The sequence below is a fragment of the Helicoverpa zea genome, chromosome 3 (assembly GCF_022581195.2).
Source record: "Helicoverpa zea isolate HzStark_Cry1AcR chromosome 3, ilHelZeax1.1, whole genome shotgun sequence".
Classification (NCBI taxonomy): Eukaryota; Metazoa; Arthropoda; class Insecta; order Lepidoptera; family Noctuidae; genus Helicoverpa; species Helicoverpa zea.
In genome coordinates this window covers 4146741-4162995 of record NC_061454.1, presented here as the reverse complement: position 1 = coordinate 4162995, position 16255 = coordinate 4146741, and the positions used below count along the sequence as shown (strand labels likewise).

At 37.1% G+C, this 16255-nt stretch overlaps 1 protein-coding gene across 3 annotated transcripts in view; it reads left to right on the top strand.

Moving 5' to 3' along the window:
- The window catches only part of LOC124646088 (serine/threonine-protein kinase 26), an 81648-nt gene that overhangs the window by 57663 nt on the left and 7730 nt on the right, over positions 1-16255 (top strand). For all 3 annotated transcript variants that reach the window (XM_047186130.1, XM_047186131.1, XM_047186132.1), the window contains exons 3-6: positions 10712-10928; positions 14747-15039; positions 15301-15446; positions 16128-16252. In XM_047186130.1, the coding sequence (XP_047042086.1) occupies positions 10712-10928; positions 14747-15039; positions 15301-15446; positions 16128-16252 (781 nt within the window). The remainder of the gene's footprint in view (positions 1-10711; positions 10929-14746; positions 15040-15300; positions 15447-16127; positions 16253-16255) is intronic.

The window sequence follows — 16255 nt, the reverse complement described above, 5'->3', positions numbered from 1 at the left end:
GCAAAACTTTCAAAACGCGCCGCCCTCGACTCTAGTGCAATTGATTTTAGTTTTGATGAAAACTTGAATTAGGATATACACTAAAACCGAGTTTTGAAACTTATTTAATTTATATGGTATTGAAAGAGCTTCGTACGTATTGAGCTAATTGGATTCCGAATGTCCACTATCCTATTAATCACTGTAATAGTACAGCATTAATATCGTAAAAACTACCAACACTACCATAAAGCCGGCTATGTCATTACAAAACAAGGCAAATAAAATTACAGACCATTGCAGTAACATTAGAAAGTAAGTTTCGTCATACAAGTAGCTATTCATCGGAATAATGGGTAGTAAAGCGACATCCACCGTTGCTCTTGAGAGCAATAATGAACTGGTAATGCGGCTACGCATAATGCTTGTTGACGTGTGGGAGTCATGCCATTGTGCCTATTGTGATGTGTGCTCACCGTGATGAGCCAGCAGATATCGTTGGACCGGGAAAGTCTGCCTACCTGGGAACTTGGCCGCACAAAATAATGAAAAAGATAACACTGATAAGATTAGTCGTTTTAATTAAATACCTTTTAACTGCGTGTCTCGCCTTGTTCTTGCGTTTTGTAGCTGTTTTACAAAGGTTAACTGTAAACTTTACTATTATTGCTGACAGTAAAGATTTCATTTGTTTTATTTTATTTATGGCTCAATGTAATTTATTGAATTCAGAAATAATCTGCTGAATTGAAATATGACCTTCTCATATTTTTATCGAAATAAAATAAGCTTAACATCAATATGTGTGCGCTTATGTCACTGACACCGTTTACTAGATGATATATTAGGCCCCAAACACTATTAAATCAGCTGTTGAATTGAATGGGCCAGACTTCGTAATAGTAAAAGTATGTTGGCGGGCCAGCACTTATTGGCCAAGGACTATGCTGCTTTGTTCTCTAAGATACAGTCCCATTGTCGATTTAACTATTATTTATCTATCGACGATAAACATTATCTCCTATTTAATTCAAGTAGGTGACTAAACTTGTTTATGATCACATTCGGAACTGAGGGTCTTTGTTATTCATTGTTCTATAGATATGATATATATTTTTTATTGTTTTATTACTGTAATGATAATAGAAGTATTCACTGCGTTACGTAACTTTTAATCTTAAGGAAATTGTTAAAAATATGATAAGTAATTTGTTCAGTTTACGCATAGGACGTATTTGATTAAAGCTCTAAAAATACCAGTCTTATTTTCGTGTAGATTTCAAACGAAATTCAGACAAACAATTAGTTTTCGTCTACATAATAGCCGAGTAGATAATTGTTTAACTAACTTAGGTTTCAGTTACTCCGGTTAAAGTTTAATGACGGTGTTCGCGAACGCCATGTGATAGCCGTAGACTTGCTGCGACTGAGTTTGTTAACTGACGAATAAAACTTTACACTTGCTAAAAGCTTTTGAACTAGTTTTATACGATGAAAGATTGTCTTTTTGTTTTCAGGACAAGTCTCATCTTTCTAGGTATTTCTATTCGCTGTTGGTGAAGATTGTTGTGACCTTAGACCCGAACAAATCGAAACATTGGTATTCGGGGCCACATACAATAGCAATTTGGCCAATAAATTCCGGCTAAACCAATTCGATCGAAACTAAATAACCCTTACAACGTTACGTTCTAACATAGAAACGTGTATACTTAGTTGCACGTGCCTCTCGGATATGAGACTCCATTGTGCGGTGTGCCCTATGTGACTCAGACCCGGTCCTACCGATGGCGTACTCTCGACCTCAAAACTAGATTACCTACACCGTTGTTTCGGGAGCCCGCTGTCTATTGTCTTACCTCCAACCGTGGCTAACTTCACAGAACAACGCCTAGATTACCAACCTTCCGAGATTAAAATTAATTAGGAAAACATTTCCCGTTTAGTCTAAACTAAATGTTTTATTTAGGAAGCGTATTATTCGCTTGAGTTTATTATGGTCGTGCGTTGTGGCGTGTGACAATGGGTTTTTGTGGTCGTCACGGTTACGTCAACTGCTTCTCAAATTACAACAAAGCCGTTAGTTAGAAATTGTTTAACTATTACTGTGACCAAAATCTATTTGGAAGTAACTACGCGTTCATTAAGCACAATTTTATTTTTTGTATTCAGTTTTAAGTTGGGAGTAATTTTCCACTTATTGTAAAGGAAAAGTTTCGTATACTGATGTGGTCGTGACTTTCAAATGTTTCTGTCACGTCGGCTAAAGAGATTCATATTCTCAAATGACACGGGAGTATTATTTTGTCGACAAGGCGCTATTTCTGTCTCTCTACGTTCCCAGAGGTAATGCTGAATATCAGGATGTTCAACATTCTAAGAATAGAACCTTGCGTTTCTACTTCCAATTTTCTACATGAAGTTGAATAAGATTACTAACATTTGCATGCCGTCAATATCCGAAACCGTAAGCGGGAGCGTGCTCACTGTCCCGTTACAACGCGATTACCATTACGCTATTACCACAGGGAAATGTCTTCGGGGGTTTATCAAATGTCTTATATCAACTTTGGTACGTAAGCCAAAACCTTTTCCCTAAACATTTTAAATGGAAAACCCAGTGTTCCAATTCCTCGTAATACCAACATTACATTTAGTTAATACATTGGAGTACAATTCTCTTTGCACCGAGATAAGGGCGTAAATAAAAAATAAGTGCGTTAAGGGAAGAGAGTTCAGGAACTGCTTATGCGCAAGCGTCTCTAAGGGTTTAACCACAATAATGACTCGATAAATTCAGTGTTGTTATTACCGGAGCTATAAAACGAGAGTTATGGGGTGAAACGCCTTGCCGATAAAAAATTTTGATTCTTCGTTTAATTTTTGCTTCAATTCAATGCATTATGGGACCATTAAAATTAGATTTTAGTTACGTCTCTTATCGATACCAAAAGGGCTGAAGGAGTATTTATTACAACATCAAGATCTTATCGTTTATATTCGTGCTTATAGTGAAACGAAACGTTCTTAAACTCGATGGCGACGTGCCGATTCCAATTATTGCAATCGATAGAGTCATATCGATTAGAATATCGATCGTGCATCTGAGATGTGTGGGTTACAACACAATACAGCAGGCGATGATACGGCACGCATAATGGTTTGCGCTCACTCATCTCTCAGTTAGCCGATATTGTGTCATGTATTATTATTATAATAACATACTTTCGCTGTTGTGCTGAACAATTAGAGGAGTGTGCGATCCCAACTCGTAATTATCACCCCACATTCTTTACAATTAAGAGACATTGATTTCTACCTTATGGAAAAACTCAAGTTCATTGCCGCTCATGAATGAACCCTTTGAACTTATTCTTGTCTTATTGTGGTATATCAACATGACGTTCAAGCAAGAATAATAATTTAGTTAACACCAATTTAAAGTCTGGACAAATAGCCGTGACAAATACTGCAGTTTGCACCCACAAACTAGTTTTATATTTAGACCAGTTTTTGTGCGTCATTAGGTCATTCGCGGTATCTATTACACATTCTACTCGTTTGAATGATTTAGTAACAATATTATTGTGCATGCATTAATTACTATTTTTCCGGACTGCTCACACAATTCGGATGCAGGTTGTCTGATAAATGAGTCGGTATCACAAACATACCGGAAAAATAACATAGGACTCAAATAACTTTCCGCAAATTACATATCACACGTGCCTACATACAATAGTGTTCGAACGGTCAAATCCTCACATAAATATGTAAGACTGTTCCTTATCTGAACGCCTGGTTGCGGCCGAAACTTTTATCACCGTCATTTTGGGAATCCACAATTCCACAATCTTTATAGCAAATTTTATTCGGTTAGCTTCCTCGTAAAACCGGGATCTCCCGGCAATAGTCATCTGATTGTTTTACGTTTAATTTAAAAATGGTTGCACGGCATGAATCTGCAATTTTTATAACCATTCCAGTGTTCAGTGTCGATGGTCCTCTCAAAGTTCTCGCCGGTCACCTTGAAGAATCCTCAAGGGGAGGTTTTATTAGGTGGTGGCAGTGACGGGTTTATGACCGGTACGACGATGTCGAATAAGGGTTCTTCAAATGTTACTGCGAACATTACCCCCAGCCGTCACTTTATACTTTCCGTTTTTCTTATTACTAATGAAATAGAGCTCTGTTTATAAATCGATACCGAATAAGGAAATGTTGCGAATTCCGTACCTCACGAAATCCATTTCATGTTATCAAATCTTTCGACACGAATACGATGTGCTTGGACGTTGTATGAATAATTTATTTTGTTATTATCGCGTCATTCTTTTATTCTCTTGTTACGAGAAGAAAGAGGATGTATCTTGGAGAGCTGCAGCATAGCTGGCGGCTATACGGCCGACGATGCGCAAAATGTTTGCTAGCAAACAGCCGGCTATCGCTACAATGACCCTTATCTCTTGGCAACGGGACACCATCCTACAGAATGCCAGTAAACTTTGTAGCTATTTCAAAGCCAAAACTATATTCTATTATGAAATATTCTGTTGACCTTCCCTTACCCTTCCTTCTGATCTCGTGTGGTAACTTGGAGACATTCGGTCCTTCGGGATAATTCCCAGTAATATGGGGATTACTTGGCGTCTCGCTCACGGTCGCGCTGCAGCTTATGACAAATGGGAAAATGTCGCCGGGTCTTAACTTTTGCCGTAATACGACTAAAGTTTTAGGGACCCGTCAAAACTTTTCTAAGTACAAATTACTGGGTTTATGCTTTTGTGTGTTGTTATTTTCACTTTGTTCTTCAGAAGTTACTATGTAATTAATAATAATTAGGTCTTTATTTAATGTTAATATGTACTTGTCAATATGCCTTTGTGATTCATATTGCATCTACGATACAAATATGCGTACCCGAAAACAATCTTGGAAATTATACGAATCGTCCGAATAGCCACAAAATCTTATATCCCTGCGGTAATAAAATCCGACAGCATGTTGCTGTCCCGAGCAATACGGGAATTCTTTATCACTTTTCTGATAAAGGGAGGAGTGGGAATGTGATTTCTACTAATACCGGCTTTTAGGAGGCTTCCCTGCGGACCGTGTTGGGGAACTGTCCTACGGGGCGTTATCTCTCCTATTCTTTGTGATCCCCTGGCTATACCGGAGCGCTCGGTTTCAAATGGAATTGATTCGCGTCTCCTGTAAATGGAAGTGCACTGAATTAATTCCAACGGTGATTGAAAAGTTCTCCAAGTTTGGTGGGCGAAATTGAAATTCTGAAAAATTCGTTATATACTAACAGTTTGAAAATAAAAATGACTAAGGATGGTATACACTAAGCAAAGATGTATTTAACCGTACCTTTACCGTACTGTACCGTACCTTTTTTGCAAATTTTAATTAAGCAAGGAATGCAAATACTACTGCAACTCGAAACCGTTCCAAATAATAAAAAAACAAGCTAAACAATGCAAAACTTTTTGTTTGTAGACAGCGAACACATAAAACGTCGCTGACTCAGCAGGTGTCCAGCTATCTTTACGGTGCAGCAAAAACTAAATAACATTTAAAAGTTTCTCCCTAGAAAACTTAAATTGGCCTCACAGTCGTTGTTTACAGGCAACTAGCGGCATCCAATCGTCCGGGAAATTATTAAGGGGGGCGGAAGTTGGGCGGCGCCCGCCCTCGACGCGTTGCCATGGCAACGCTGGAGCCTTGAATTAGTTAAACGAATGATGAACTCCACCCTTGCTCGTTCATGATTGTTGGCGTGCCAGGCTGCACTAGCGTTTGTTTCTAGCTTTTATTGTTACCGTATAGAAAATGTTATAGCTACGTTAATAGACCGTGAATTCAATGGCATGTTGCCTCATTGAAGAATTGACTTGATATTTATATTTATACTTGTCATAATTGCAGTTTTGTCTTTGAGACGTAAGAATGTAAGGAGGACGGCGTTTATAATTAAAATCCCATTTCGGAAACTATGTTAATGATATTAATAAAAAATATGTTATCAATTAATGCTCGCTTATAATTTGTCGTTGTAATTCGGATGCACAATTTTATATTCATAATTATTATATTAGCGTTAATAATAACCCTGAGTTAGGAACGCGTTTACAAGATCAGTCGTTAATAACCTTAGTTAAGTGCGTTAAATTAGCAGTTTATTAACCTAACTCGAATTAACGGCTTCTAGGATGTGCAATTTCCTTATTATCGAATTATGGTTCTGCGATCAGAAAAGCAAATAGGATGTTAATATGCCTACATCATTTTCATCTACTTAACTTTTTGAAAAGCTACCCAGAAAATTACGACTTTCAGGAATTTTCAGCATTAAGTATTGCTAATTACAGTCAGGCTTGTAATACAGCAGAATTTATAAGAGTTTACCTAGTTTTATTTTACGTGGAATCGCGTGCATTATTTCCTGGCAAGAATTTCTTCGTGAAAATGCTTTATTACTCTACGCCCATAAAAATAAAATAAATAATCCGTTTTATACCGAACGTGTTTGAAACTAATTAAAAATGTTGCAAGTTCACTCGACTCTAAAATAAAGCTACAACATAATGAATGAACTTGTAATGAATTAACAACTTCGAAGTCTGGTTAACTTTCATAATTAAACGACTTGTAGTCTTTTTAATCCGTCTTTGTTGCAATCTGACGGGAAGTCCCTATCTTCGTCGCATATAAATTATCCGGTATTAACAGGTCTTTTGTTAATCCCTTTTTCGTAAATGAAAACAGCCTTGATTTTGTCATTGATTTTTTTGAGTTATCAGTTCGATTAAACTATTCATAAATGATATTAATGTGGGTTACTGAAATTGAGATATTGTATTTGTAAGTACTATTTTAGGCGTTTTGACAGATAATGATCAAAAGTTCGTGACGCATGCAATTGATAGGTACTGTGGAAGTTTAGAAACCTCTATTTATACATACTATACTACCCTTGTAAAAGATTCCCCAGGATTAATAGTGTGCTTTCTTGTTTTACTTTAGTGGATGTCGCGACGCCGAGGTCAATGACCGACGCCATCGGGTTGCCATGCCAACGAATACCTACATGATGGCTACATGCAACCAGCCTTTGGTTACTGCTTTGAAAAAGCTTATTATGAATACAGCCTTTTGAGTTTTTATTTCTCGTTAAAATTTTCTTTTATATATGTGAGTATCCAGTACTGGTAAGCTTGGAGCTGCTTTGGTTTATATGTGTTCTTTTGTTCATAAAAATTTACGTTGAAAAATATTTTCCGATTTTACTTTATTTTCGAAGAAAATATTTCCTAGAATGTACAGGATAATAGAAACATTAAATCATAGTTTTCAGAACACCACTTGTTATTGTTAGTACGGTAAGCTTCTCTTGTTTTACATAATATTATTCTCTAGCACTGCGCCGGATCTACAGCTAAGGCACAAATAACTCGGAATGGTATTATTTATCTTTCCATTTCCAATGGAACTCGTGTTCATCTTGTATTATATTGGACGAGCGGTGTCTGTATTATCGCTTGTTACCAGTTATAGCTTCCGATATGTAGCGAATTTTGTTAGGGCTGTCTAAACCGGAGTTAGGGGCTCCGAACTTGTGTGAAAAGGGTCTGGAACATTCAGTTACAGTTCCCCGTACTTTATTTGTAAAAATATCCGGTGGAACATCGTGAGGCACTGCATTGACGGATGCTTATATCCGTCTGTTTACCTGCGCCGGGAATTTCACTTGTTTTTCTTTTTTATACTTCTTTTGTTTGATGTTTTGTCGAAATTATGTCTTTATAGTCGTCGAGACTGTTATGTTCGTGCCTCGCATAGTCTGGAGAATAAACTCCAATGAAAAATCGACATTCCTTTGATAAATCGGCAAACATTTTTTGATCCTTTTAACAGGAGAATTTTCGTCGAAATAGCGAACAATAAAGAATGTCTTCTTACCCAACATTATCTGAATAACATCATAAAAATGGAAAGCCAAAAATAAATCTCGGTATGTTTGATTCAATTTCTCAAATCCCACATCATTGCAGACTGGCCTTTTCCATTTATTTCGCGGCTTTGCGCCGTCAAAACAATCTATATTATTTATTCTGGGGTTGAGCCGTTGTTTGTTTTTACGTGCGGATACATACATACATTACATTTACAGTAACGTGCACATGTAGAGTGTAACCCTGACACGTGTGTGCATGTTAGCTGATGGAGCGTGAATGGGTCGCGCCGGATCCCTGCTCCGGTGCGCCCATTGTCGTCTTCCGCGTTGCATTAGGTACTGCATACAGTGCCACCGGCGCACTGTCTAGTTGTACGTGTACAACTGTGCATTATCCGTATATTAGATTACTATGAACAAAGGAGCCCCACTCGTGTTAGGCCAAGTAGAAACTGAAAGCGGTGAGGGTTTTAATTTGAAGCGCCTGAAAGAATAAATTCCTAGTGCTCGCTGAAAACAAATATTAAAGACAATAAAGAAGTTTTTCTCTTTAAAGAGCCCTTTACGTAGTTTCATATCAGCGTATATTTTGGAACTTAAACTTCGGCTGAGTCAGCTCTGGTTAAGTTATTGCACGGGTTATCCGCAGAATTTATGCTTTTTGCTTGCCAGCTCGGAGATCCTAATACGAAATTTCTGTACCTACATAATGTGATGAATGAGTCAGCGGGTTTCCCAGCCACGCGAAATTTGTTCTCCAACCATTATCACTTATACCACGTACCTACGTAAAGTTGATTAATTTAAGGAAACCCGTTTACCTACGTTTGGGAGCTTTGTAAGGAAAATTTTACATACAAATAGGCTGATAACGAGAGTTCCGCTTTGGTATTAACAAAGTTTCCCTATTATTAATATTAACTGTACGTAATTAAATAATTTCATTTTACCTTATCGGCATTAAGTTTATCATACTTACACGAAAATATATTTTGATAATTAGATGTAATGAGCTTATAGAATATTTGTAGAGGATAATCCTATAAACTATTTTCGGTAGTAGATTATCCCTAGCTAATCCGACCTAAAAAGATTTTTTCTTATAAGTGAATGAAAATATAACTGACAAATATAGCTCATTACATTTGAAACCAATCCTTCACAACATTGCACGTACTGCCCATTGCCAGACAAAACAAAGGCACATAAATACTAACATATTATATACCAAGTCAAAGCTCTCAACATTTGTACAATCGATAAATGTCAGAACTCAAATTACTTACATCAATTCTAGCAATGTCTCGTACGAAACTTATTCCCGTTGGTGTAAACTTTCTCGATAAATTACATTTTGTCCCTTTATGAAAACTTGGCGGTTTGTGTTCTTATTTAAACTTATTGTTCAGAATGTTTGGATTTTTCATCGCCATGTTGGTTTAAAATAAAGACTTGTGGAACGTAACTTGATTTGTTGTTTTTGTTTGAAAAACAGTGTGCTGTTTCTTCTTAATACGGTGCCTGCTTTTCTATAAATTGAATTATGCTGTAAGAACAATTCTTCCGTTAAAATACTTAAAAACAGTGAATTCTACGAATATTCCTCCCTACTTCTGCTCTCACAGGCATATTATTAATGTACTTATAATAATTAGTGACGTAATTGAAACTTGTATACCGTTATGATCACCTCCACATAGAAGAAAATGTTTTCACAAACAACGTGAGAATGAAAACAAACAAATAAACAATGTGTATATTTCAACACAAGACGTGTCTAACTGGAAGAAATGGAGTATTATGTAAATTGTCGACAGCTGTAGCTTTGTTAATATCCCGTCAAGGAAAAACTGGAAAAACGGCGTGACTCATCATTATGTACATAGAATATTTACTTTGTTCCATAAACTGACTTTTCCATTTTTGAGATCCAATTGGTACATCTGCTTTTTTCTATTTACCCCAACATATATTTTCTTACGTTTCCTAACAGATTTATTTTCCAAAAGTCCTTTTTAGCAACTGCCAGGAAAAAAAAAAACTAGTTCATAAATAAAACAGGTGGACATTACGGTGCTATACATACGCGTTATCATTTTTACACGATATCATTCACGGCCGTGGCAGAGAGATAACATTCTATACCTCGGGGAAACACAAACAAACTTTAATACTCAAGAAGTTTAGAACTAACAACTACATACAATAATAATGACGCATATGAATATATAGCTTCCTCTGACAACATCTGCCTACGTAACAACCTATGCTTAAATATGCTAATACATTTTCCGAGCTGAATATTGTATGTATATTAATGAGGATTTAACAGTTTGCCTAGAGGCCTAGAGTGATTCGCTCTGATAGGCGGACCAGCCTTAAATATCACAGGTTTTCCACGAAAATATCTCATTTCGTAACAAAAGCTTTTACAAGATCACTCCAATATTTTTTTAAAGAAAGGTTGAGTGAAATCCTGTGTTTGTGGATGCGAAAATATTCATCTTACATTTTAGATGAACTTCGTGATTTGACATTGCTTTGTATTGGACAAAGAGAAGCCTGATGAACGACGTACAATCTATATATTTGGGGTGTCTGTTTCTGTTTAATAATTTGACAAACCTACACATAAAAATAAAATCCTATAATCCAATACGCCGAAGTGTTCTTTAATTTCTACCCTGGGGAATTTCCTAATACTGGCTGGTCTATTAAAATCAATAAAATAGTTGATCAACAGCTCTCTAATTATAATTTTCTCTATTCCAGGGAACAAAACTATGGATAATAATGGAATATTTGGGCGGGGGGTCGGCGCTGGACCTGATGAAAGCGGGCAGCTTCGAGGAGATGCACATAGCAGTGATACTGCGCGAGGTTCTGCGGGGTCTAGACTACCTGCACTCAGAGAGGAAGCTGCACAGAGACATCAAGGCCGCTAATGTTCTGCTCAGCGAGATGGGCGACGTTAAACTAGCTGACTTTGGTAAGTTGAACTATTTACACGAGTCTTTCGAAGTTCCTAGCTCCCGAATGGTAGAGGGATTCCTTCGATTCATTTAGCATATGCTTAACTTAGGTAAATCTGGTCCGTAAGATGAGTAGACGGAAGAAAATCTTATCATATTTTAGCTTTTACCTACTAAAATAAACTCGCATAGAACAAAAATTCCCTTATAACGAGGGTCGCTAAATGGTTTTGGGTTCTGCCGTTTCACTAACATTTTAAAAGGGTAAAAATTTCGTAGATAAGAAACGGCGCCGCTTGCACTTTATACTTCCATCCTTGACCGCCTTTCGCCTTTGAATAAGACGTCCCTGACGCAAAGATATTCACAAAGAAAGACGAGAAATACGTTTCGAATATTATTTTGCTTTCATTGTATATATTTTCAACGCAGAATTTTGTATATTTGCATTAGTCATGCTTCAGTTCTCAAGGCCTGTATTTGTATAAGGTTTCCGATTAGACGTAGCCATCTTCTTATTTATGCATGAGTTGTAAAAGATGACCTACTAATACTGAGCAGGCTACAACGTATACATCATGACCGAGCTGTAATGTAATTAACATAATAGCGACAGTGACAGCCATCAACGCTAAGTGTCGAGAGCAATGATTACAGCATTATAAACTCAAGATTAAGTATCACTCAAAGCAGTCTTAAGAGCACATTCTTATTCATCATCACAGGCCGTTATGTATGTAAATAATACACGTGCATAAATAATAACTTTCTTTAGCTCTGTTCTTATACATCTCTGTCAAGGTTTTTCTGCCATTAACATGATTCAGAACGCTATGCAACAGTGATACGAGTTTCGAATATAATCGTAACGGATGGACTGCTGCTCCTGCGCACATAAAACTAACGATGCATGCAGTTTAAACACGAAAACCATTCACATCGAACGCTTATCTCAGGAATATATTGGTAATGGAGAATTTAGAGCAATTGTATGTAGAGCTCAGTATTTTGAGCACGTTTGAATTCGACCATCAATTGTTATAAATGGTGTTCGAATGACATTGATATCCTTGTGATTGTAGTGACTGGCTTCCAACGTTAGGTACAGTTTAGGTAGCTGAAGATGAATAAGTAAAACATAGTTTGATGTTGCGGCCGCTGAACGTAATGGTGTCAACTTTTACGACACCGAAGGGACGAGTTTACCAACTGCTAACACTGACTGACTATGCATAATTGACGATAATTTAATCAACAACAAAGATTCTGTGTTCTGGGTTCATGAATAGTGTCGTAACCTACTTACTCGTGTAACTCGTCGAATTAAGTGTAAATTGACTATTTAATCAATAATGTCATTACCCAGTCGTTAATGGACAGCATCTGCGTTTTATAGGTATAATTTAGAGCGCTAAAGTTGTATATTAATCTTGCTGTCTCAACTTAATTAAATTAACCGCATCTATTAAAGAAGATATTTTATAAAAGTTTTTGGGACACCAGCGAAGACCTATTTATCAACGCTTTAATCTCTTAATAAGTTTCTAAAGTGTCATCCCGGGAAATATGGCAAGGGCGAGCAAAAATAAGTTTTGGAATTTTCGACAAGCTGGAGATTTTATCTTTTGGTAATTAAATCGAGATATTATCGTGCTGAAGCGAAGGTCTAACCGCGAAGCCTTATAAGGACCGGTAGTAAGCAGAATCTTAGAAGCTCTACTCATTCATTCAACCAAAACTAATTGTGTAAAGGTGTTATAGAGATTTTTGCTATTGACGTCAATACAAAACTGACAAAATTATATGAAGTATTGGCATACAATGTAGATACTGTTAAAAAAGATGTCAAAACCACAATGTGGAAGCTAACATTATAAGTTAAGCGCGCATTATGGCCATGAATTTTGGCTTAAGGCCAATGTTTGAACCGTATTCGAAGCAAATGTGAGCCGTGCCAACGCAAAGTGAACGCCCTTTTGCTTCGGCAAGAGCCGCGTGAAGACTTTCAGGCTCTTCAAACATACCATGTTTGTTGGAGCCACCTTCCTTTCTTTGAACACTTCTATAGTATTACAAAGAAGGTACCTAATCCGCCCAGTCTCGTTCCTTTGAAACTTTTATAGCTATGCTCTAACACTCGTGAGTAAGACATATTTGAGTGTATTTGAAGTAGGTTAATAGTCAAGTGGCGCTGAATTTTAACTCTTACGTTTATGGGCACTCAACGCCTTAACCTTTGGGTTTATGTCGCTACGATTTCGTTCGACACGTCATTTCGAGGAGTTTTATGAGTATATAGCACTTTATCGATGTGTGTTGTGTCAATTGGTACCAATGCATTTCTAGTCCTAATGGCGACCTTGAAACGACAATTTACACCGAAATGAAGCTACGAGATTGCCCTACCACATCAGTAGATATTATATTTTTTTGCGTACAATCCCAAATAAGTTAAAGTTAAGGAAAAAAACATGTAGGTATATATTGCCTTTTTGAGGAATTTTAGTGCCCGTTAGGGAAAAGGAACACAAAACTAGTGACTCACTAAAAAGCCCGCATGACTCGCGGGCTTTTCGAACGATTCTGATAAGAAGTAAGTAAGGGCTGTGTTACTTTACAAAGGAAACGTGATAATGTTTACTGTTACTTATTTTTATGCCGGCACTGACATATGCAAAAAGGTACTAATAGTAAGACTTCCTTTAACTGCGTCAAACTTTTGCAAATAGTTACACAATTGAAATTGCAAGTGCAATACGGTATACAAAACAGGCTTAAAATAAATAAAATTAATCTTGTTTGAATTCTTGTAATCAATAATATTTCGGTAAACAATAAATAATAATTTCACAAGTATCCAAGTTACCTCATTACGCGGTTTTCCTTGACACGCAGCTGATGACCAACGATTGATAATGCGGTTTAAGAAGGTCTCGCATTTATCAATTTTAATGGTATACGTTACCTGACATTTTGCACAGGACACTTAATGACCCGTTTTAAGACCTCTGGGTATCGTGAGCGCACATAACGCTGCCAGACAATACTTGTTTAAGTATGCAACTTTAATGTCCTGAATTTCCATCACATAATTGTATCTACTTATAGCCAAATGTTTATTCAATTTAATTTAAACATTAAACTTTCCTATACACCGTTTTATTACTTCCTTAAAGTCAGCCATCATGATATATCGGTTTTTCATGTACCAATTGTCGTCAATCAAATCCAATCGATGTCGACATTTACCTATAAATAGCCGTGACTGCTAAAACAAATTATAGTTCGGCCATTCAGAGAATGCGTTCCTGACACGTCGCGATTGAACTGACGACGTAACTACATTCATTGATTATTGATATAATAATGTTGTTTTAATGCTCCTCAATTGTTAAAACGGTAAACAACCAGCAAAAATATTTTTATCGTAACTGCAACGCCATTGCAAAGTTACGTCGTCAGTTCAATCGCGACGTGTCAGGAACGCATTCTCTGAATGGCCGAACTATAGGAATGTTCCATCAATACACCAAAACAAATTAATTAATGTTTCATTTGTTTACCTTTCTTGTTTACTCGTATTTTACCGTTAGCCATTTTGTGGTATTGTAATACGTACTTACAATGTTAGTCAAAACAAGGACCTGAGGAAAAATTCATTTGAAATAACATTACTTTATTACCACAAGGTTTTCACCACTTACGTGTATATTCTATGCTATTCTTAGAAATGCAGGAGATGCTGTTAACCAGAAGTTTGTTCCTCACAGTAAAACTCGATAGATTTTCAGAAATCCTGAGCAATTCATTCTAAAATTGATGTCCTCAATTTCAGGTGTCGCGGGCCAACTAACGAACACAACAAGCAAACGTAACACATTCGTCGGCACACCGTTCTGGATGGCGCCTGAGGTCATCAAGCAGTCCTGCTACGATAGCAAAGCTGACATCTGGTCTCTCGGCATTACCGCCATAGAACTGGCCAAGGGCGAGCCTCCCAACTCAGAGCTACACCCCATGAGGGTGCTCTTCCTCATTCCCAAGAACAACCCTCCGCAACTGACGGGCAGCTACTCGAAACCCTTCAAAGAGTTCGTCGAAGCGTGCCTGAATAAGGACCCAGAAAATGTAAGTCACATACATACGGTAATACGGATTAATTTCCCCGTCCGTCGGCTTTCGTCTAGTGTTTTTGTTGGAACCCTCCCGAGTGTTTCGGATTACGTTCAGATCCCTTAATCTGGCAGATATGAACGTGTACTTCGTTGCACTAAATAGATTGTTTTAATAATTCTCTAGTGTTTACTCAAGTTTTCTGTAGAGAGTTAAAATCCATTTTAAATCCCATATTTCGTACTAAAAATACAAAATTGTTTTTGTATATTTCAGAGGCCAACAGCAAAGGAATTACTAAAGTTCCAGTTTATCAGGAAGGCTAAGAAGAATTCGTATCTAATGGATCTTATAGATAGGTATAAGAAGTGGAAGGCGCAGCGGAGCGAGGAGAGTGAAACCGAGTCGGAGAATTCAGATTCGTGAGTATATCTCGTAAAAGTATAAAAATATCGATATCGTAGCGGACGAAATCTTCGTAGAATTGCTCTAAATTAACTAAGAAATCTTCGTAGAATCACTTTAAATTAATTAAAATCATATGGTAATCAAGTTATATAATATCGGTTTCTAAGTAAATTAATGTTTTGGAAGTCAACATTAAACCATGTTAGGATAATTTCGACTTTAACTCGTGGGTGGCTACCGTTACACGTGCCGTGTGGGACTAGGGGTATTAAGGTTATGAGATGCTTAATTTTATGTAAAACTTGAGAGGTTATTTTGGGTTTATTTAGAACATGTAATACATGTACAAATCAAGTGATTGTATCGCAGTCATCTCTAAAAAAATGTTTCTAAAAGCTGAAAATGTAACCAATTCGAAGGATCAATAATTTAGGATTTTACTATGTTTTTAATGCTGTTTCCGGTAATTTATAAAAAAAAATGTTTCTGGATTGGACTCGAATTTTCGCCATATAACATTGCCAGTCCTCGTGAATTACCTTTCAATATAAACTGAATTACTCTCCCTGACTAACTGAATTTATTCAGCATTCACCGCGGTTCCATCTGCATCCAGAGGGCACTACTTCCTGTACATGCATAAAATATACACAATAAAGTAAGAATTTCATAACATTCTTTGGTAATATTTTCAGTGAGGAGTGTCGGAGCGGTGACAGCGAGGCTGACGAGCCGTGGATCATGACCGTCCGCGGCGGAGCGCTGCAGCCGCCCGCAGAACGCGACAACAAGCGGCGCAACAACCATCTCGACGATAATGGTA